Here is a 22536-nt window from a genome sequence, read left to right as displayed (position 1 = left end):
TATTATGGCCAAGTTCGACCTTTGACCTCTAAGTGCGAAATTTTTCTTTGAGACAGGTCGTTTTATGCTGGTTGAAATTTGTAATTTTAACATCCATCAATATATGGAAAAATTATGGCTGAAACATGAATTCTTGCACATAGGCACAGACATACACAGGGATCATCCTAAACCAAAATTTTAGGGAGATTTCTCCTTCCAATATTATTAGGGAGAAGAGAGCCGACTTTTGATCAAATGCGTAAAGGTACTTTAATATTAATGTTTCACGATGAATTAACATACATATATCTAAAATACAATATGCTGAAACACTAACTAAACAATTTTTTGAAACTGCCATGATGTTATAGAGATATTGCTCTCCTAAGAACTATAAAACATGTGTTTTATTTGGCCAAAATACACATTTCATTCATATGTAATTATTTACTTCTTAAGCCAAGAGCCTGAGGATGTAGGATAAAGGGAATATAGGGCAGAGCCCTAGCATATTGTTCTTTTTTTTAGTCTTTCAAGGTGCAATATCTGATTAGTACATTGCGAAATACTGTCAACCAGACCATCCGTAACACTGCATGTTTATTGGTCATTCTATAAAAATGTTATAAAGAACGTGTAAAATTATTAAAATCGGCGAACCATACGTATCCGAAAAATTATGTCTGAATACATGTCAATATACATCTTATGCAAATGAAGTAAAATATGCATATCGTTTGACTGCAGAAAATGAAAACCAGTAACCTGTAACCAAGCAAATACGCAATCAATATATTATTTTGTTGACATATTGCTTTAAAATATAACATTGCAGTGCTTTACTTTGCTAATAGATAGTTTAAAATTGCAAGATGGCGGACATTAGCAACATTCATAGTGTACGGTTTTCGGACAGTAGCGAAGAGGTTTCAAATACTATATTTTCTTAATGCTATATTTTATCCCCTTTGCACACAATAAGTCACTGTAAAGCAGTTGGTTATTTCTCTTCTATTTTTATTGCATATGCACATTTTTAATTGAATTTAAATTTGAAATTTATTCCAATTAATTCCACATTTACAGCAGTCTCAATTTGCAAATTAGACTAACGACAGACAGTAATGTGTACCCTTAAACACCTCCCAAACATTTCGTGGGAGATTCTTCAACAAGACATGTTTATGTTCTATGCCGACCATAGCTTAATTATTTCAAGAATTTTTGTTGTGTTTTACAACTGAGTGTCGCGTGCTGGTAATTCTAATGTTTTAATGACGTCATTGACTTTTAATGGAATGTTCCCACGTGCTTTTTACTGCGCTTTTGGATTAAACTTTTAATTTATAAGTCTGTTTCTCAGTACTCAGTACTCAAATATATTATGATTGAAATTTAGCAGTGAGATTCGGACTGTTTTAAGTTGTACAAAACGTCAAGCATAACAATTAATGATCAACATGTAAACAATGGCTGTATTGGTTCCTGACTGCCTTGACAAATAACAAGAGCCGATTGAATAACTGTAAACAAGGTCGGGAGCCTCGACTGGCATTCTATGCCTGGATGGTTACGTCAATACACTAGTGTCAGTAAGACAAGTGTGTACACAATGCCTTGACTGGAATAAACCAAGGCGACTTGCATCAGCGGTCAGTGCTGCGTAGCAAATCCTGTCGCTATCAGTAGATCAGATAACCAATAATTGCACACAGTAAACAATGGCAGTATTAGTGATGACATTGCTCACACGAGCAGCAGATTATCAAAGGAGAAAATATTGGAAAATGTCGGCGATTTTGTTTTCGCTTTGATGTAATCAGAAAGTGATATCAATCATCGTAGGGCGACTACGTCTCCCTCTAGGATGATCCCTTCATACAGTGCTCCAGCTAGGCCTAAATGGAAGGGTGCCCCGCCCTGCCCTTCTGAAGCCCTGCCCTTCCGAGGCCCCACCCTGCCCTTTTATTTACTCAAAAAATAAAAAATAATAATATTTAGACACATTTCTATTCATAAATCTCATATTACATTTTTATTTATGAATGCCTCATTATATACATTTTATTTACATGGATTAATAATAATATAGACAATATATTCTAACAATTATTAATAAAAGAACAAGAGCTGTCAGAGGACAGCGCGCTCAACTATTCGAGTGCTTGACAGTATAACGTAAGCCATCATGGGGTAATTGTTCAAATTATTCAATAAAGCCACACACCTTGAAATGAAGTACACGTAAATCAATACATATAGATGCAATTTGAAAGTGTGCAAAATTGTCATTAAATCTATAGCCTAGTTAGCAAGTAATTTATTTATGTTTTTAATTTTAAAACCGAAAGTAGGATTTCTATAAGTATACGTACATTTCGACAAACTCAATTATTTTTAAAGTTTAAGCGCAAAAAAGGTGGATTTCTACCTTGTAACCACCAGATATATTCTAATTGAGATAGATAAAATTAAATTGATAGCCTAGTAAGCAAGTTATTTACTATTTTTCAAACGGTACCGCTTTTAAAACCGAAAGTAGTATTTCTAGACCTATACGTCCATTACGACAAACGCGATTATTTTTAAGTTTTAAAGCGCAAAAGAGACGGATTTCTACCCTGTAACCACCAGCTATATTCTAATTGGCATAGATTAAATATGTTTCTTATTTATACTTAAATTTACCATGCCATATATTGCATTTCAAGGTGTGTGGCTATAAGGTCAATAGTTCAGGTATATTTTCCACAATCTATTGAAAATTTGTTAAAACATAAAACAAACTACCGGTAATAAAATTTTATTTAAAGTTTGAAAGCAATAGCTTGGGTGGAAAGTTTGGACGGTTCTTCAAAAATAAAGTAAAAAAATATTTGTTGTTGTTTTTTTTAACCATGTTTCAAAGAAAAAAATATTATTTTTGGGTTGGGTGGGTGGGGGGGGGGGGGTTGAGAGGGGGGTTTAATGTGGGGTTGGTCATTTCTTAGACGATCTTTCAAAATAAAAAAAAGGAACAAATAAAAAATTTTGGTGGGGGGGGGTAGGAGGGGGGAGGTTGAGAGGGGGGTATAATGTGGGGTGTGGTCATTTATTAGATGATCTTTCAAAAATAAAAAAAGGAAAAAACAATTTATTTTTTTGGGGGGGTGGGGGGGGCGGGGAGGGGGGGGGGGGGGGGCAGCGATTTTGGGTTGGGGCGTGGGGTATTGTTTGGGTGGAATCCATTGTGGCATTCAGGTAAGTGTTGTTTTGTCAAAGTATTGTCAAAGTATTAATAAAATCTGATCATAAATAAAGATGTTATGGCAATTTAACTAACATTTACTCTTGACCTTCAAAGTCAAGGTCATTCAAAGGTCAAGGTCAAATTGAACTTGGCAGGTACAGTACCCTCATGATAGTAAGAAAATATTTGAAGTTTGACAGCAATAGCTTTGATACTTTACAAGTCAAGTGGATCTAAACACAAAATTTAACAAAATATTCAGTTACTAAGACAAACAAGGGCCATACTTCTTATAAAATGCTTGATACAGTTGTCTGCTCTTGTTTATAGATTGGGGTCATGTTGGTAAAGAAGTTTGCAAAATATGAAAGCAATATGTCAAGGGACATTGAAAACATTTGAGGTGGTACACAAACTTTAACATAGATTTATCAATAATATGCATATTCTAAGTGAAACAAGAGATGTGTTCGTCAGAAACACAATGCCCCCTATTGCGCCGCTTTGAATTTTTTTTTTACCTTTGACCTTGAAGGATGACCTTGAACTTCCACCACTCAAAATGTGCAGCTTCATGAGAACGCCGCTTTGAATTAATTTATTTACCTTTGACCTTGAAGGATGACCTTGACCTTGATAGATGACCTTGACCTTGAACTTTCACCACTTAAAATATGCAACTTCATGAGAACGCCGCTTTGTAATTTTATATATTTTTTTTTGACCTTTGACCTTGAAGGATGACCTTCCACCACTCAAAATGTGCAGCTTTATGAGGTACACATGCATGCCAAATATCAAGTTGATATCTTCAATATTGAAAAAGTTATGGCCAATGTTAAAGTTTTCGGACGGACAGACGCCATATATTTGACATTTGACCTTGAAGGATGACCTTGACCTTTCACCACTCAAAATGTTCAGCTCCATGAGATACACATGCATGCCAAATATCAAGTTGCTATCTTCAATAGTGAAAAAGTTATGGCCAATGTTAAAGTTTTTTTCTGACGGACGGAGAGACTGACATACACACATACTGACTGACGGACAGTTCAACTGCTATATGCCACCCTACCGGGGGCATAAAAAGGGCAATAATTCTTACAAAATGCTTGATACAGTTGTCTGCCCTTGTTTATAGGTTGGGGTCATGTTGGTAAAGAAGTATGCAAAATATGAAAGCAATATGTCAAGGGACATTGAAAATATTTGGGGTGGTACGCAAACTTTAACATAGATTTATCAATAATATGCATATTCTAAGTGGAAAAAGGGCCTTAATTATTACAAAATGCTTGATACAGTTGTCTGCTCTTGTTTATAGGTTGGGGTCATGCTGATAAAGAAGTATGCAAATAATGAAAGCAATATGTCAAGGGACAATGAAAATATTTGGGGTGGTACACAAACTTTAACATTTGCACGCTAACACTAACGGGAACGCCGACACCGGGGTGAGTAGGATAGCTTCACTATATATATTGCATATATAATAGTCAAGCTTAAAATTAATTTGCAACAGATAGCATTCTGGATACGACCGCGCCCTTTTGTCAAAATACTGCGTGCTTGAAAGTGACCTTTTGGCAAAATAGCCCCCGCCCCGCCCTGCCCTGCCCTGCCCTTTCCAAATCTTAACTAGAGAACTGACATACAATCAGCTGTTTTTCCACCTTCATGGAAAGGAGGCTAAAAAATTAACACTTGCATAATTGTCTGGGTAGGAACAGTAATGAATGAAATATGACATTTAAAGGGGACGTTACAAACAACATTGTGAAATGCTTTTGAACAAAATCTGACCCTGTATTGTTGGTAATTCAATAATAGTGTTATGTGCTCAAGAATAACTAAAAGCAATGGGATTAAGTAAGTTAATGAGTTTGTGTAAACCTGAATGTGATGAAATTCAAGCTGTCAAAAGAACATCATATTTGATAAACTTTAATTTCCTCTAAAACGATTGTACCTTTGAAAATTGAAGCAAAGAGGACAATTTTAAGATTTCTTAGTAGTTCATTTTACAAACACGTAACTTTTCATCACTTGAAACTGACACTAAAGCGAAATTATGCCCAGATACATCAATAATAAGAAACAACATAAATGCATTAATACCTTTAGCCATTATAAAAGCTGAGGACAATATCAAAAGCTAACAAAAAACAAATTCTTAGGAAAACAACCAGATTAATTTCAGCACAAAGAAATAAATAAAACCACCACGACCATTCAAGAGATTGAAGGCAAATACTGTAGAAAAATCTTAACCAATGTGTCAAATGTAAACACAGTCAAGGAAAAAGTGAAAATCACATCGATTAAACAGACAGTGATACACTGGTAAACCAAATCAAGTGCCAATAAATATACAATGGTTACCAAAAACTCAAAGCATTAGTGACCAAAAATTAAAAATCCATGGAAGAAACAAAAATATGCCTAGATTAGCTTTGGGCGGGAAGCGACATGGAAAGCTCGACACCTTACCATGAATTAAGCTCACAGCCTTTACAAAGGGTGTGACAGAAAAAGCGGTCACAGTTACCTTGTCTCTTACTGATAGGCAGCCGTGATGGGGTAAGGTCGCCTACATGACATGAATATCTAAGCTGACCGCCCATTCGCCTATCGGGTGAGTCTCGAACAGAGCGAGATCGAATTTCAACATTTTCTGGCGAGCCTCGAAGTTTTAGTCTATCTAAATCCGGTGAGCCTCGCACTCTCAATCTGTCGAGTTTGTCTATACATGGAAACAACCAAACATGATGTGTGAACACAAAATAGAATGCAAGGCAAGTGGAGTGATTCTGTGAGCTACTAGAACAGATGAAAGCATTAACCGAGATTAAAGGACAGGACGATGACCAGGCACAGGCCCATGCCAAGAACAGAAAAATTAACCATGCATTTTCTAGCAGAATGAAACCAAAACAACAAAACAATAAGTTACCAAGTAGATAAACACATGCTAACAGAAACAAATAAAGGATAATGACACTTTTCAAACAAAATTTTGCATTTTTACGAACACAAAGAATCCAATTTTCAGAAAAAACAGTTATTTAGGCTTACAGATATGAGTTTTGTGCTTTATCCTATTTAACTTTTGACAGTTAAAGATGCCCGCACTGAGTTTACTTAATATCAATAGCAATTAAGATTATTTTCTTATTTTGAATATTAGTTTTTATCAACTGAACATCACTGAAAATAGAATCATAAAAGAACTGGATAAAGCCAGAAACAAAATCCGTCACACCCACATTGTTAAATTCTCCAGAATGATTTTCTCAACCCTATTTCACATGTTGCATGAAAATTTACTCAAATCGATTTGATGGGTGATAAATTAACAGTTTCAATCCATGAAAGCGAAGCATGAAGCAACATGCAAACATTCTGAAATCAACATGGTAACCCATTCCAAAACGGTTCCAAACACAATACAAAGGAGGCCTACTCAAAGCTGGTATCATTCCATCCATGCACAACAACAGCAACAACATCGGGTTGTTAGGTCTAAGTACACAGACCCACATTCTTTTACCATTTCTATGAATACAGCATTCAAGTCATCATAATGCATTATTTTGTTTATAAAATAATTATGCAGCCATTTAAACAAAGTTTTTGTCTATAAAGTAAACTATGTTCGTTAACTAAAGGTTTTAAGCATATTATTTTGTTTGTTTTGTAACATAAATAAAGTATCAAGCAAGCAATAATAACATAAGACTATGCATGTGTGCGTCCATTAATTAATCCTACAACAAGCACTGTAATAGTACTGATACTGAAGAATGATTTCCGTATGAAGCTTGAATTTGGCAGCATGTACTCCTTTTACACTTTGAAAAAGATCATTTAACACTATGTTCGCTACACATGAGCGCTACTTATTCCCCATTCACATTCAACTGATTAAATGGACACAGGATTATGACAAAACATGCTTTTTTAGTTAGTGATGTAAAAGGTGTAAGTTTGAGCATGAAGTCCTCACAATGCTTTTAGAAGCTGAGAAGGAAAGGGTGAGTCAATCTATGAGGAGTCTGGAGAACACTATAGCAGGGTTTGGTGAAGTGAACATGAAGATATACATGTGTGTGCAGCTATGATTGAGAGAGACCACATGTTGAACATGAAACTATTGTGCCCAAATTGGAAATCTTATACAGAAAAAAACAGTGTTCACCCTTACAATGCTTAACTCTATAGTATATAGGAAAGTGAGTGCATATCCATCTCATAGTGTTAGTTACAAGGCAAGAAATATCTTAGAGGCCGTTAGTAAAAAATGCAAGAGAACTGAGAGATTATTTTACCTGCATCATGCAAAAATTGGGTCATTTGCCATATGTGGCAAGCATAGCTCCAGACCAGACAGCGCAGTAAGCCCAGTCTGGATCAGAAGCTTCACTGTCTGCTATAGTTATGCACTGCTTCCTGTTGTCATAAGCAGACAGGGTACAGACTACATGCACCCCCAGGCCTGGAGCTAAGCTGGATGCTTATGGCGAAAGGCCCATTTTGCACGACTCGGGTTATATAAGATTATTCATATCAGTAATGCAGTGTTGAGTAGGTGTTAAAATATAGGACTATATCAAAGTGATATAATCATCAGACTGAGAAGACATTTCAACGCATAACCTTTATATTATATTTACAAATGTTGTTTTTGTTAAGAAAATAATTGATCGATTATGACCTAATTTTCCAATTATAAGAATATTAAAAGTAAGAAATTAAATGTGTTAGATTCACTACCATGCATTATGAATTCATCAATATTAATCAAAAAATCATTTACTTGCAATCTCTGAAAATGCAAACAAAGTATTAGCACCATGGAAATTCTGCCTACAATGTTTACAAGCTGAATGTGTTTGTCAGAAACACAATGCCCCCTATTACGCCACTTTGAAGCCATATATTTGACCTTTGACCTTGAAGGATGACCTTGACCTTTCACCACTCAAAATGTGCAGCTCCATGAGACACACATGCATGCTTAATATCAAGTTGCTATCTTCAATTATGCAAAAGGTATTGCAAAACTTAACCAAGTTTAAAGTTTTGGGACACACACAATGAATGAATGAATGACAGACAGACATACCAGACATACAAACAGACAGGCCAAAAACCATATGCCCCAGATCTTTCGATCCGGGGGCATAAAAATTGAACCTGCTAAAAACATAATGTTTCTTATGAATAAATGATTATAACAATTAACTTTGTCTTGTTGCATGTCAAAACCAGTATTTAAATATGGTGATATTACACTTCACTTCTCATTATAGGGCAATATGCAATGGAATGATGAAAGGGTTACAGTCAGTGAACCACACACCACACCGTAACACAGAAAGAACAAATTTCCCGTACTAACAAGGCTACCCCTTTCTACACATGTATAATATGATGGTACATATTGGTGGACTTCTAACATACTTTGCAGCTGTGTGGCTTCATTCTGCTTCAGTTTTGTGGCTTGCTGAGATTCTGACAATTGATCTGAAACAGCAAAAAAAATATAATGTATACTTTTTCATAAATTTTACTTTGATAGAAGATAACAGATGCAATTACAAGTAATAATAGTTATTTTAATTATTTGGTATTGAGGGACTGTCTCTGTCATTGCCCCTATCCAGGTGAACAGCTTGGTCCATCAAGACATTCTAATTTCATCTGTTGTGTCATGAGTCTGACCATTTCATTGTTGGCTTGTTGGTAACATCAATCAGTATATATGATAATGGTACATGATTTTCAAGTTTTTGCGGAGATTGCTGTCATAGGTGAATATTAAAAGTTGAAGCTCATATTTTGCTTGTGGCACAATCAAAGATGGACACAAAAGCATACGAATGTTAGACAGATTACTAGAAGATTTTTATGAACCACTGTACAGGCCAATGTAAGGCCAACAAATATCACACTAACAGAAAACAAAATTGCGTACATTTTAATTTTATCGGACAATACAATAAAGGACATCACAGTGATAATTGATGACAATGTTAAGTAAGTATTATTTAATGGTTATTTTTACAGCTTTACAAAATTATGTTTTTAGTTACCATTCAACTATTAACTTCACCAAACTACTATAAACATCATGTGACGTGCCTTTTTCTAATTAAAACACTTTGAATGATTAAATAAACTACTCAAGATTAATAAATCATTTCGAAACAGATTACGTTTAGTTTCTGTCAGTGAATTCTTTGTCTCTCCGTGCTGGAATTTTTCCTTCTCAAGTTCTCCTGTAACAAAATCATACATGTAATAATGCAAACTGATGTCATTCTTAAACTGTGATGTAAAATCACACAAAAATATAGACACAATCATGTCAAGGTAAAATGGAATAACAATTTTAAGAATAACTTAAATTTATTTAAATACAACAGACTTTTTATTTTTACTGGTTCATTTTAGTCTGTCTGGAAAGAATGATTAAAAGCCCATAAACACTAAAAATCTACATATATTTATTAAAATATTTTGAAAATTAAACAATCAATGTTCCTTAAAGCAATAGCCAAAATGTCACTCCTAGATGTGGTCTATTAACATAGATTTAAAGCGATACAAAATGCTCCTTTTTTTGTGCCACAATATACATGTATTCCATACGAATTTCCGGCTACAATATCCTAACATTTACGAGCCAACAGGAGATTGGCTTCAGAAGCACGACGTAGTTCTCATGAATACTTCGTTCCTCTAAAGCAAGCCTCCTGTTCGCTTGTAAATGTTTGGATATCACAGCGGGAAATTACCATCGAATATATTGTAGAACATGGCTTTATTCAGATATATTACAAGACTTTAACATGAAACTTCATGGCCATATTGACATCAATGAGGAGAAATGCCATGCAGATGGACTATAACCCTACACTTTCATAAATAAGAGTTATTGCCGTTTATAGATATCAATTAGGAGAATTTAAATGCATAAAAAACAATTACTTACACTTAAATATTTTTTATGATTATACCATTATATAAAGGAATTTGCACCCATCCATAAACAAACTTTATTTGGCGGGGATATCAATTCAACAAATTTACTTGTTTACTTTGTATGTGTACCTCTAAGCTTATTGTAATAAGTGGCAGATTATTTTGTCCAAGCTACATCTGTCAATTAAGCAATAATGAAAACAAGAGGGCCTGAAAGGCCCAAAGTCGCTCACCTGAGATAACAAGATATTATTGGGATCAATCCTCAGACCAAGTTTCATGAAGATCGGAAAATAAATGTGACCTCAAGAGTGTTAACAAGGTTTAACTATAGCCATATAAGGAAAAATGCCCTGCCCCCTGGCAGCCATGTTTTTCAACCAACCAGCATCATTTTTGAACTCGTCCAAGATATTATCGGGATGAATCTTCTATCCAAGTTTCATGAAGATCAGACAGTAAATGTGGTCTCTAGAGTGTTAACAAGATTTTACTATAGCCTTATAAGGAAAAGTGCCCCGCCCCTTAGTGGCCATGTTTTTCAAGCAAACGTAACCATTTTCAAACTCATCCAAGATATCATTAAGACAAATCTTCTGACCAAATTTCATCAAGATTGGACAATAAATGTTCCCTCTAGAGTGTTAACAAGGTTTTAATATAGCCATATAAGGAAAAATGCCCCGCCCCCTGGCGGCCATGTTTTTCAACCAACCAGCATCATTTTCGAACTCATCCAAGATATTATTGGAATGAATCTTCTGACCAAGTTTCATGAAGATTGGATAATAATGTGGCCTCTAGAGTGTTAACAAGATTTTACTATAGTCACATATATAGCCATATAAGGAAAAATGCCCCACCCCATGGCAGCCATGTTTTTCAAGCAAAGGTTACCATTTCTGAACTCATCCAAGATATCCGTGGGACAAATCTCTGAGCAAGTTTCATGAAGATCGGAAAATAAATGTGGCCTCTAGAGTGTTAACAAGGTTTTTCTATAGCCATATGAGGAAAAATGCCCTGCCCCCTGGCGGCCATGTTTTTCAACCAACCGACATCATTTTTGAACTCGTCCGAGATATTATTGGGATAGATCTTCTGACCAAGTTTTATGAGGATCGGACAATAAATGTTGCCTCTAGAGTGTTAACAAGATTTTGCTATAGCCATATATAGCCATATAAAGAAAAATGCCCCGCCCCTTGGCAGCCATGTTTTTCAAGCAAACGTCACCATTTTCGAACTCATCCAAGATATCATTGAAACCGATCTTCTAACCAAATTTCATGAAGATTGGATAATAAATGTGGCCTCTAGAGAGTGAACAAGGCAAATGTTGACGTCGCACGACGGAAGATGGACAATGGACAAAAGGCGATCACAAAAGCTCACCATGAGCACGTTGTGCTCAGGTGAGCTAAAAACATGTACATTACTTTTTGTTTCTTCTAGAGTCCCCATCGTTGTTCTGAGCTTGTTTTGTTCCACTTCGAGGCTTCCTGGAACCAGCAATCAAACAGCTTGGAATCATGGTAAATACAATTTAATGATAAACCACACCATTTAAACGTGAAAAAACTCCATGTCCGCAGCTGAAAATGCTTTGCAAAAGTAAACCGCCTGTTTCATTATTGTTTTAGGCCATGATTTCAGAAAGCAGAATTATATTAATCAATAAACACATCAATGGCTTAAGGAAAAGCTAAACAGATAAGCTAATAGACTCTTTAAAATGTTCAAGTTATTAAGCAAATTTAAAACTGAAACTAAGACTGTACTTATTTGTGGGGCCAGGACAAACCTTTGAGATTAACAAGCTCCTCCTGATTATGCTTAGACAACTTTTGCTCATCTTGAAGTCGATCTGAAATAACAAATGCTTGGTTTAAAACCTGTGACAATCTGAAAATGTATGCTGAAAAATGTACACAAGTAGAAACCTTTTACAGTTTTGCAAGAATATAATTACCGATTCATACATATTTGTGCCAAATAGTAAATATTGTAGGGTTAACAAAAATCATTTTAGAATCAATGAATAATTTTTAACTTCAACATAATTAAACAAATCACTACCTTTCAAATCTTGAATCTGCTTCTCCACTTCTTTGGTAGTATCTTCAGCGTTCTTTAGTAGCTCTAAACAAAACATCAACATCCCAAAAATTAAACAGAATACAATAAAATACAATATTGAAATTAAACCAGTACGATGAAAACCAACATATAACATACATCTGAACACTTGAATTCACTAACAAACAACATTAACAACAGCCCTATACATATAAATATAAGGCATTTTAATCTCATATTTTAAGTGTTTGAGAATGCTAATACCTTGCAGCTCAGCAATCAATGACAACTTTTCTGTGATGCTTTCTTGAGCAGTTGAGAGGTCTGATTTCAAGGCACTGTTCGATTGTTCAAGACTTTCTTTCTCTTTCCGTGTATCATGTAATTCATCTGAAATTGACAATTTGGTCACCTGTTGCCTTTACTAGTACAATCCTTCAATTTCACTAACTGACTCACATAGATTAACTAAAAACAGCTTCTAAAAGACAATGTCTAGTGTGTTTTTTCCTTCTGTGATTGTGTTTTCATAACACAGAAAGATAACTGAAAATCATTAACATGAGCATTCATTATACATGTATTCAAGAACATTTATTCAAGAAGGTTATACACTTATAATACTTAACCCAACTTCTATCTATCTATCTATACTGTCTAATTCCCCTTGCGGGTATTATTGACAGGTTAACTTACTAAATATTTATAATGTGCTTTTAAATCGGCAATCAAGAATACATTTAAAGCAAAAATTAAACAAACTATTTCAAATTAAACATAACTTGACACTCACTCTTTGAAAAGTGGGTTTCATTTGTGTGCTTAAAGTGTCATCCAAGATGCCTGTGCATATGCCTAAACAAGATTTTTGCTAAGTAGAAACCATCTTTAAATAATAAATATCATAAAAGCAGAAAGTGTCATCCCTGATAAGCCTGTGTGGACTTCCCTGGTGCCCAGAGTACTCTGGGACACTTTACACATGCTATTAACCCCATTTTCAAAGAGCCTGACCTATCTTCACCAGTGAACAACACACTTTATGATATAATCACCCAGCTATTATTAGATTACCTTTTGTTTTAAGTAGATCATCTTCTGTTTTTGAAAGGAGCATCTTGGCATCTTTAAGAATTTCTTAAAAGAAAGACATGTAAAATAGTTGAACATGATTTGACAGAACCAAACAAAATTAATACAGCTCTTTTCTGCCATTGATTTTACTGAATCTATGCTGTTAGAAACAAGGGCTGTTTGTAAAACATGCATGCCCCCCATATGAGCTGTCAGTTGTAGTGGCAGCCATTGTGTGAATACGTTTTTTGTCACTGTGACCTTGAACTTTAACCTAGTGACCTGAAAATCAATAGGGGTCATCTGCCAGTCATGATCAATGTACCTATGAAGTTTCATGATCCTAGGCATAAAAGTTATTGAGTTATCATCAGGAAACCATTTTACTGTTTCGATTCACTGTGACCTTGACCTTTGACCTAGTGACCTGAAAATTGATAGGGGTTATCTGCCAGTCATGATCAATGTACCTATGGAGTTTTATGATCCTAGGCGTAAGCATTCTTGAGTTATCATCTGGAAACCATTTTACTATTTCAAGTCACAGTGACCTTGACCTTTGACCTAGTGACCTGAAAATCAATAGGGGTCATCTGCCAGTCATGATCAATGTTCCTATGAAATTTCATGATCCTAGGCGTAAGCATTCTTGAGTTATCATCCGGAAACCATTTTACTGTTTCGAGTCACTGTGACCTTGACCTTTGATCTAGTGACCCGAAAATCTATAGGGGTTATCTGCCAGTCATGATCAATGTACCAACTAAGATTCATGATCCTAGGCCTAAGCATTCTTGAGTTATCATCTGGAAACCATTTTACTATTTTGAATCACTGTGACCTTACCCTTTGACCTAGTGACCTGAAAATCAATAGGGGTCATCTGCCAGTCATGATCAATGTACCTATGAAGTTTCATGATCCTAGGCCTAAGCGTTCTTGAGTTATCATCCGGAAACCATCTGGTGGACGGACCGACTGACATTTGCTAAACAATGTACCCCCTCTTCTTCGAAGGGGGGCATAAAAATAATATATCATAATACACATCATGAATTTTTAAAAGCTCACCAATATAAACAATTCATCCTCATTTAACATTTACTTCAAAATCGCATATTTGACAGACTTCAAACCAGTTACATATATCAGACAATGGAAAAAGAGTGTTTACTTTCAAGTTCAATTACACACAATGTAAAAGAGTGTTTACTTTCTATCAAGTTCAATAACACACAATATAAAAGAGTGTTTACTATCCAGTTCAATCACACACAGTGTAAAAGAGTGTTTACTTTCAAGTTCAATCACACAAAATGTAAGGGTGTTTACTTTCAAATTCAATCACACACAAGGTAAAAGAGTGTTTACTTTCCAGTTCCGAGTCTTCTATACTGGGCCTTGCCCGGATAGTGCTAGCATCGACAGCATCGAGCGATGAGTACACAAGTGTGGCATCCATTCTCTCCATTCTGTCTGGCTGGGGAATCTTATGAAAAGCCAGCTGATGCTCTAGGTCCAATATTTGGCCTGCAAATGTGGCCAGGAATCAATAGAAGGGCTGGTATGTTGATTTTAAAGACGTTTTTGATCATATTGGGAAAAAGTATCTTTTTTCCCCACAAACAAAATCAAATTGATGGTATGACTTTCAGATGGTTAAAATATATCTGTTCAGTGAAGAAATTAAGCATTTAAAGATGAAATATCCATTTCTGAGATGTTTATGATAACCATTTTTGTTTTGTGTAAGTTTATAACAATAATTATTATAATATTGTATTAATCAAACAATAATGCATTTTCCCTATCTTAAGTAAATTGATGCTTAAATTCTCAATTTAACCTCTTTTTAACAAAGGTTCAAGTTTTAGGAAAGAAAAACACAATGATATTTGACCTTTGACCTTGAAGGATGACCTTGACTTTTCACCACTCAAAATGAGCAGCTCCATGAGATACACATGCATGTTATCAAACTTTAACCAAGATTAAAGTTTTGGACAGAATGACAGACAGACAGACAGACAGGACAAAAACAATATACCCCCGATCTATCGATCCGGGGGCATATAAAGTTATGATAAAACTTTAACGAAGGCTCCCTCTTGCGCCACTTTGAAGCCATATATTTGACCTTTGACCTTGAAAGATGACCTTGACCTTTTACCACTCAAAATGTGCAGCTTCATGAGATACACATGCATGGTAAATATCAAATTGACATGTTCAATATTGCAAAAGTTATCAAACATTAACCAAGGTTAAAGTTTTGGACAGAATGACAATCAGACAGACAGACAGACAGGACAAAAACAATATACCCCCAATCTATCAATCCGGGGGCATACAAATTAATACCAACAAAGGAATTCTATTAAGAGTAAGATTAATTTACACATGGCCCAATAATGACACATTTCCATTTGCAAGTGATCAAATCATATGCCATGAAACTGAATCCATTTGCCATGGAAATGGCATATGATCAAATCATATGCCATGAAACTGAATCCATCTTTTTTAACAATCAGGACTATTCTGATACTTGAATGATCATTTAACCAGTACAATGTAAATGAAACACACAATACTTGCTCAATACATTGAGCAGTGCCAAGACCAACCATATCTAGTCAATCAGTTGATAACCTGACCTACACCGAGACCTTGGCCAGTATCCACCAACCCATTCTAAGACAGAGAAAATACAGAGTAAGCATAAAACTAAGAAATACACTCAGCACTTAAAAATATAGAGACTAAAAGTTGTCCTTATGCCATTAAAACATTTTTTCAATTAAGAATTGTGTAGTTAAAAATATTACATTTTGTGTCGTATTGAATTTTATTGTAATATTAGAACAAAGCCGTACAAGAATACTCTTCATTTTTAGACATAAGTCTTAGAATTAGCTGATGAATATAGTGCCTGGTGATGAATATAGTGCTGAACATTAGCTGATGAATATAGTGCCTGGTGATGAATATAGTGCTGAACATTAGCTGATGAATATAGTGCCTGGTTAAGAGTGCCAAATCTTGTATTCACTTGGTACTTACTTTTCAGATCTTCCATTAGGTCATTACTGCTGGTGGACTGCTTGGTACTCTCACTCATTTGCACTGTGAACATAGCAGGAAACACAATCCAACAGGTAACTAAGTTAAATACATTTTATAATATGAGCCTCATTTTGGAAAACTGGGCTTAATGCATGTGCATAAGGTGTTTGTAATTGCATTTGATCGTTCATCAAAAAGTTGTAACTCTGTTGCTCTGGTATCTTCAATACCATTGAGTAATTAAATTGTAATTAAATTGAATGCGTTTTAATTCCCTTTTATTATTATTTAATTTGAGTTACAATGCTATGACGTTAAATTTTATTTACACTTAAATGTATTATGAATATTGCTTGGCCAAGTGTGAGGTTGAGCGCTCTATAACCGGTTTAAACCCCCAATGCTTTGCATTGACCGTTCCAAGGCGGTGACCCCAGCTTTATTAATATTTTGAGTTTATGTTGGTTTATATTGTGCTGTATTGTGCTGTTTTGTACTGTTTGGACAATCGGTCACTTGCCTTAAATAAAGGACCAACTAATTGTTTATAATGAGAATTCAATACTGCTCCAGCAGCTGGAGTTTCACTTCTTTATATTGTCCCAGATTAGTCTGTGCAGTCCACACCAGCTAATCTGGGACAACACTTTTAGCCTTAAATGGAATTTTGCTTAGAAGATATTTCCTGTAAACAAACAATGCTGTAAAGCGGAAAGTGTTATCCCTGATTAGCCTGTGCTGGCTGCACAGGAAGATCTGGGACAACACTTCAAGGCCATGCATAAAGCCGAGTTTTTCCAGAATGCGACTGATATATTCACTGCTACCTCCACAACACAATTGCTTTCGCTAAGTTTTGGCAAGCTTATTTTGATAATTTTCTTGATTCCCATTTAAACATGACATATAGCATTTATTTACTTATTTTACACATGCTGTTTGCTTTATGAAATCAATTTGAACACTATAAACATGTACATATGAACATTTTTATTGAGAAAGTTTTCAAAATGCCATATTGTTAATTCCTTTTTGAGTATTGCATATGCACATTTATTTCAGCATTGAATAGGTGCCATTTAAAAATTATTTCACACACTTCTATATTTGAACAAGAGATGTGTTTGTCAGAAACACAATGCCCCCTACTGCGCCGCATTGAAATAAAATTTCTATTTATCATTTGGCAGGTATAGAAATCATCTTCCTTTAAAGGTAATTACTTCCCTTAAATTTTGTCCAGTCCAAATGGGGGGGGGGGGGGGGGGAGGGTATCACAGTCAATTATGACCATGTCAGACATCACTGACAACCAAGAACCATTTAAAGCTTATAACTTCCCTTGACTTTGTTTTTTCGACCCTAGACCTTGAAGGATGATGTTCACCTTGAAATTTTACCACTCAAAATGTGCAGCTCCATGAGATACACATGCATGCCAAATATCAAGGTGCTATCTTCAGTATTTAAAAAGTTATGGCGAATGTTAAAGTTTTTTTCGGACGGACGGACAGACAAACTGACTGACGGACAGTTCAAATGCTATATGCCACCCTACCGGGGGCATTAAAATATTACAGAAGAAATCTATTTAAATGCATACAAAGTCAGGTCAACAAAAACTCTTGTTTGAACCTAAAGTCCCTACACAATGCATTGCAAGCATCCAGAAACATTTAAACAATCGCAATCATCTCTTTTTTATCATAGTTGACATACCCTTTTGCTCTCTGATTATATCAATGACATTATTATTCTGTTCACACAACTAATAACCCACAACAGAAAATACAAATAAAATAAATGTGTTAATACTAAGAAAAATAATGCCAAGACATTTGTTAGGAAAATTTCATGCAAACAAATGATGGAAACGATTATAAGAGAAACATATGATGTAATGATAAATGTATGAAAATGGTGATGACTAATTTTATTATATGGTTTTATGATGATTAATGAATATGATGTGATGTTAAATGTTTGCAGTCTAAATTAATGCCAGTACTTTAAACATCAATACATGTATATTGACATCTAAACAAATGTGACTGTTCAAAACAAGTTTACTTATAATTTTAATGTTTAGTAGATACTGCCTTATGTTTCGGCATAGAAAATAGTATATGTTATTTATTTTAAAGAGGTTATACATGTATGTGGCTTGAAAATTTCAAATTTTATATATCAACATATGTGTCCACAAAATAGCATCAGAAAGCTTTTAATTGAACAACAAAAAACATGTCTTGCTGTTTATTTGTTATGACTAAGGATACTGTCAATAGAGCACAGAAATATGACTGTTAAAACATTATAGCCCGTCTCATACAATCTCAGTAAAAAAATTATAATGAAGGCAATAAAAAGGTATGATAATAAAAATTGATATTTCTCTAAAATGACAACAGTAATACAATACTATGATAACATTGAACATAACTTTTTTTTAACAAAACATATATACCCCTTTAAATTGTAAAATCCACTTTAATATTTGTTTTCATATTTCAAGGATTTAAAAGTTGAAACAAAGTAGACAGTGTCAGTTTTGCTTGGTCTTAAAACATTTACCAGAAACAAAAATGCACCCCTTGCCCTTCCCTTGAAAAATCACTTGTATTGCTGCCATATGAACAATCACATTTTTGGATTGCCAAAGTGTTCAGGCTTAACTTACATGTCAAGTCTGCCATTGTGTTTTCCAACATTTGGTTCATATGCATGTCCGACAGCTTTAGCTTATCTGTGTTCAAACGAAAGAGAAACAAACACTATGCTTCAACAACAGCAAATCATGAACAAACAGAAAACTGCAAGCTTCATGCAAACTGTAAAGGATTGGTGCTTGAAAGGCAGTTCTGTAGTTGGAATTGATCACACTTTTTTAAAAGTACCTATCCATACTCCATAGCTAAATAATGGATATGAGTGTTGCCTATAGTACAGATTACATAGAGTGTTGCATATGCATATATTTAAGAAGCACTGGAATATCTGCAACAAAATGTCAGCAAAATTTAGCATAAACCAACACTGCATATTTGCAAAATTAAATGTAAATGATGTTATTTTTATTTTTAATGTTTATTGTTTCTGTAAAGCGTCAATTTGCTGAAGCATTCATTATTCATCATCATTCCAATTCAAATGGAGTTAAAACTGTCAGCAAAAAACACCCATGGTAACTCTTTATGTACCAAATATTATATGCTTTATAGACACGTTGATATGTTTACTTTTTACTATTAGGGTTTTGATTCAAAATTTAGACAATAAAAAAGTAAATGCTACATGGGGATTAAGAAGTCATACAATGATTATGAGTTAGTAACAAAAGAAGCATATTAACAATACTACATAATGACATTTTAATAAGAGATATGTATGTTTTTTGTAGTGCAAATCTTCATCTTTTTAATCAAAACTTGTTTCTATATATTACTTATCTATGATTAATGAAATATTTTGCAGAGAAAGGTCACCTTAAGGTGTGACTTTTTGTGGATATTTCAAACAAATTACATCTCATGGCCTTTTACCCATATATAAACTAAAAAAAATGCTAGCATCTAGGTTGTTACAATAGAATTGATTTATTAAATAAAGCAAAGAAAAGGACTCGTGAGAAATAAAATCAAACCTCCAACATATTTAACACAAATTAAGCACATACGACGCCATTATTACATTGCAAGGCACATGCCATTACCTTCCAAAGCAGATATTTTGGCCGCAAACTGTAATGACTCCAAGCGAGAACGTTCCAACTCCCCTACAAAACACAAACAACAAACCACTGTGTGAAAACAGAAACCTGGCAAATACTTGTTCCGCATATTGTCTGTCATTTAAGAAGATGAATCTTCATGTAAACCAAATATTTTTAAGTAACAGTGACATACCACTGATCCTAACACACTCTTTTTGAATTCATGAGCTAGTTTAATTTCACCAAAGTAAAATTAACAAATAGAAAATTTCTATAAAAAAATAAGTGATACAAGAAGGGATTTTTTTTGTAAAATTACAAAAAACATAGCATTAAAGACACTCCAATGTACAAAAAAACAACATAAGACCAAAATAGGGAAAGATCCTCGTACAAAAGCAGGGTTGTGTGTGACCTGTTCCTTATTTGCCTCTGCTCCTCTAGACAAGCCATTGATAAGTGTGAAACAATTTAACCTTAAATACAAGTTTAAGCGTAAGTATACCATTTATGATGCAAGATTTTCCCCCCAAAACAATACATAAAGACCAGTACCACGTGTATACTCCACTTACTCTGAAGCTCTGACACTTTCTCTACACTTTGCTGCAGTTTCTTCTCAGATTCTTCAAGTTTAGCTGTTAAAATTAATGTTGAACATTTCATATCGAATTTTCTTTATGTCAAATTTAAATACATGTACATCAAGTGTATTTTAAAACTTATTTCTAATAAAATATAAGGAATAACGTTTGTCCGTATCAACCCATTAAACTACATAAAAATATACCAATGTATGTTTAATTTATTTGTTCAGTAACACAATTACACGGATGTGAAATAGAAATCTAAGATTGTTATATTTTGGGGATTTAATTTATACAACCATTAAAGTTGTTTTTTTCGGTAATTTTTAATAACATTATAGTCCACATTTTATTTGTAAAATATTATCCCCAATGCCATCATTCAGCATACAGATTTTGCTATTATGATATTATTTTGCACAACACTTATGACTGTACATTCACTCCCTGTTTAAATAATGTTTTCAAATGACCTTTTTATAAATTATATACATGATGAAGACATTGTACTATATGCAAGTCATAATAAATGTCTCTAGGAAAACCAGACTTATTGCATGTGGGTAAAGTATAGTCCCAGCCCCAACACACAAATCAGGGATGACACTTTCTACTTAAACCTTATTTTCTTTTAATAGTGATTTCCTTAAAAGAAGTCTATAAAATCATCCGAAACTACCCTATGTGGACTGAACATTATTACATACTTCAATACTTTAAAACCAGGGAGAACCCTTACAGGATAACAAAATCTGCCATAAGTCTCCTTACCATTGTACTCATCTTTTTGTTGATGATTATCCCTACTTGTGTACACTTCTATGTGTTGCTGAGTATCTCTCAGTTTGCCATACCTTTCTACTCATCTTTTTGCTAATGGATATCCCTTCCTTTATACTTATTTATTTGCTGCTGGGTATCTCCCTACTTTGTACTCATCTATTTGCTGCTGGGTATCCCTACCTTTGTACTCATCTATTTCCTGCTGGGTATCTCCCTACCTTTGTACTCATCTATTTCCTGCTGGGTATCTCCCTACCTTTGTACTCATCTATTTGCTGCTGGGTATCTCCCTACCTTTGTACTCATCTATTTGCTGCTGGGTATCCCCTACCTTTGTACTCATCTATTTGCTGCTGGGCATCCCCTACCTTTGTACTCATCTATATGCTGCTGGGTATCTCCCTACCTTTGTATTCATCTATTTGCTGCTGGGTATATCCCTACCTTTGTACTCATCTATTTGCCGCTGGGTATCTCTCTACCTTTGTACTCATCTATTTGCTGCTGGGTATCCCCTACCATTGTACTCATCTATTTGCTGCTGGGTATCTCCCTACCTTTATACTCATCTATTTGCTGCTGGGTATGTCCCTACCTTTATACTCATCTATTCGCTGTAGGGTATCTCCCTACCTTTGTACTCATCTATTTGCTGCTGGGTATGTCCGTACCTTTGTACTCATCTATTTGCTGCTGGGTATCTGCCTACCTTTGTACTCATCTATTTGCTGCTGGGTATCTCCCTACCTTTGTACTCATCTATTTGCTGCTAGGTATCTTCCTACCTTTGTACTCATCTATTTGCTGCTGGGTATCTTCCTACCTTTGTACTCATCTATTTGCTGCTGGGTATCTCCCTACCTTTGTACTTATCTATTTGCTGCTGGGTATGTCCCTACCTTTGTACTCATCTGTTTGCTGCTGGGTATCTCCCTACCTTTTTACTCATCTATTTGCTGCTGGGTATCCCTCCCTTTGTACTCATCTATTTGCTGCTGGGTATATCCCTCCCTTTGTACTCATCTATTTGCTGC

The 22536-nt window shown here is 34.8% G+C and overlaps 1 protein-coding gene across 7 annotated transcripts in view; it reads right to left on the bottom strand.

Moving 5' to 3' along the window:
• LOC127880697 (sarcolemmal membrane-associated protein-like) overlaps positions 1 to 22536 on the bottom strand; it is a 109520-nt gene that overhangs the window by 21236 nt on the left and 65748 nt on the right. For 4 of the 7 annotated variants that reach the window (XM_052428035.1, XM_052428031.1, XM_052428038.1 and 1 more), the window contains exons 13-25: positions 20708 to 20770; positions 20133 to 20195; positions 19101 to 19166; positions 16418 to 16480; positions 14726 to 14884; positions 13355 to 13417; positions 12545 to 12670; positions 12281 to 12343; positions 12006 to 12068; positions 11641 to 11703; positions 9433 to 9495; positions 8678 to 8740; positions 5763 to 5957 (exon numbers count right to left, since the gene is read on the bottom strand). In XM_052428035.1, coding sequence (XP_052283995.1) covers positions 5763 to 5957; positions 8678 to 8740; positions 9433 to 9495; positions 11641 to 11703; positions 12006 to 12068; positions 12281 to 12343; positions 12545 to 12670; positions 13355 to 13417; positions 14726 to 14884; positions 16418 to 16480; positions 19101 to 19166; positions 20133 to 20195; positions 20708 to 20770 — 1113 coding nt within the window. The remainder of the gene's footprint in view (positions 1 to 5762; positions 5958 to 8677; positions 8741 to 9432; positions 9496 to 11640; positions 11704 to 12005; positions 12069 to 12280; positions 12344 to 12544; positions 12671 to 13354; positions 13418 to 14725; positions 14885 to 16417; positions 16481 to 19100; positions 19167 to 20132; positions 20196 to 20707; positions 20771 to 22536) is intronic. The other 3 variants (XM_052428033.1, XM_052428034.1, XM_052428036.1) reach the window with 3 other exon arrangements.

This window comes from Dreissena polymorpha, chromosome 5, assembly GCF_020536995.1.
Source record: "Dreissena polymorpha isolate Duluth1 chromosome 5, UMN_Dpol_1.0, whole genome shotgun sequence".
Taxonomy (NCBI): domain Eukaryota; kingdom Metazoa; phylum Mollusca; class Bivalvia; order Myida; family Dreissenidae; genus Dreissena; species Dreissena polymorpha.
This window is presented reverse-complemented; position numbering and strand designations above follow the sequence as displayed.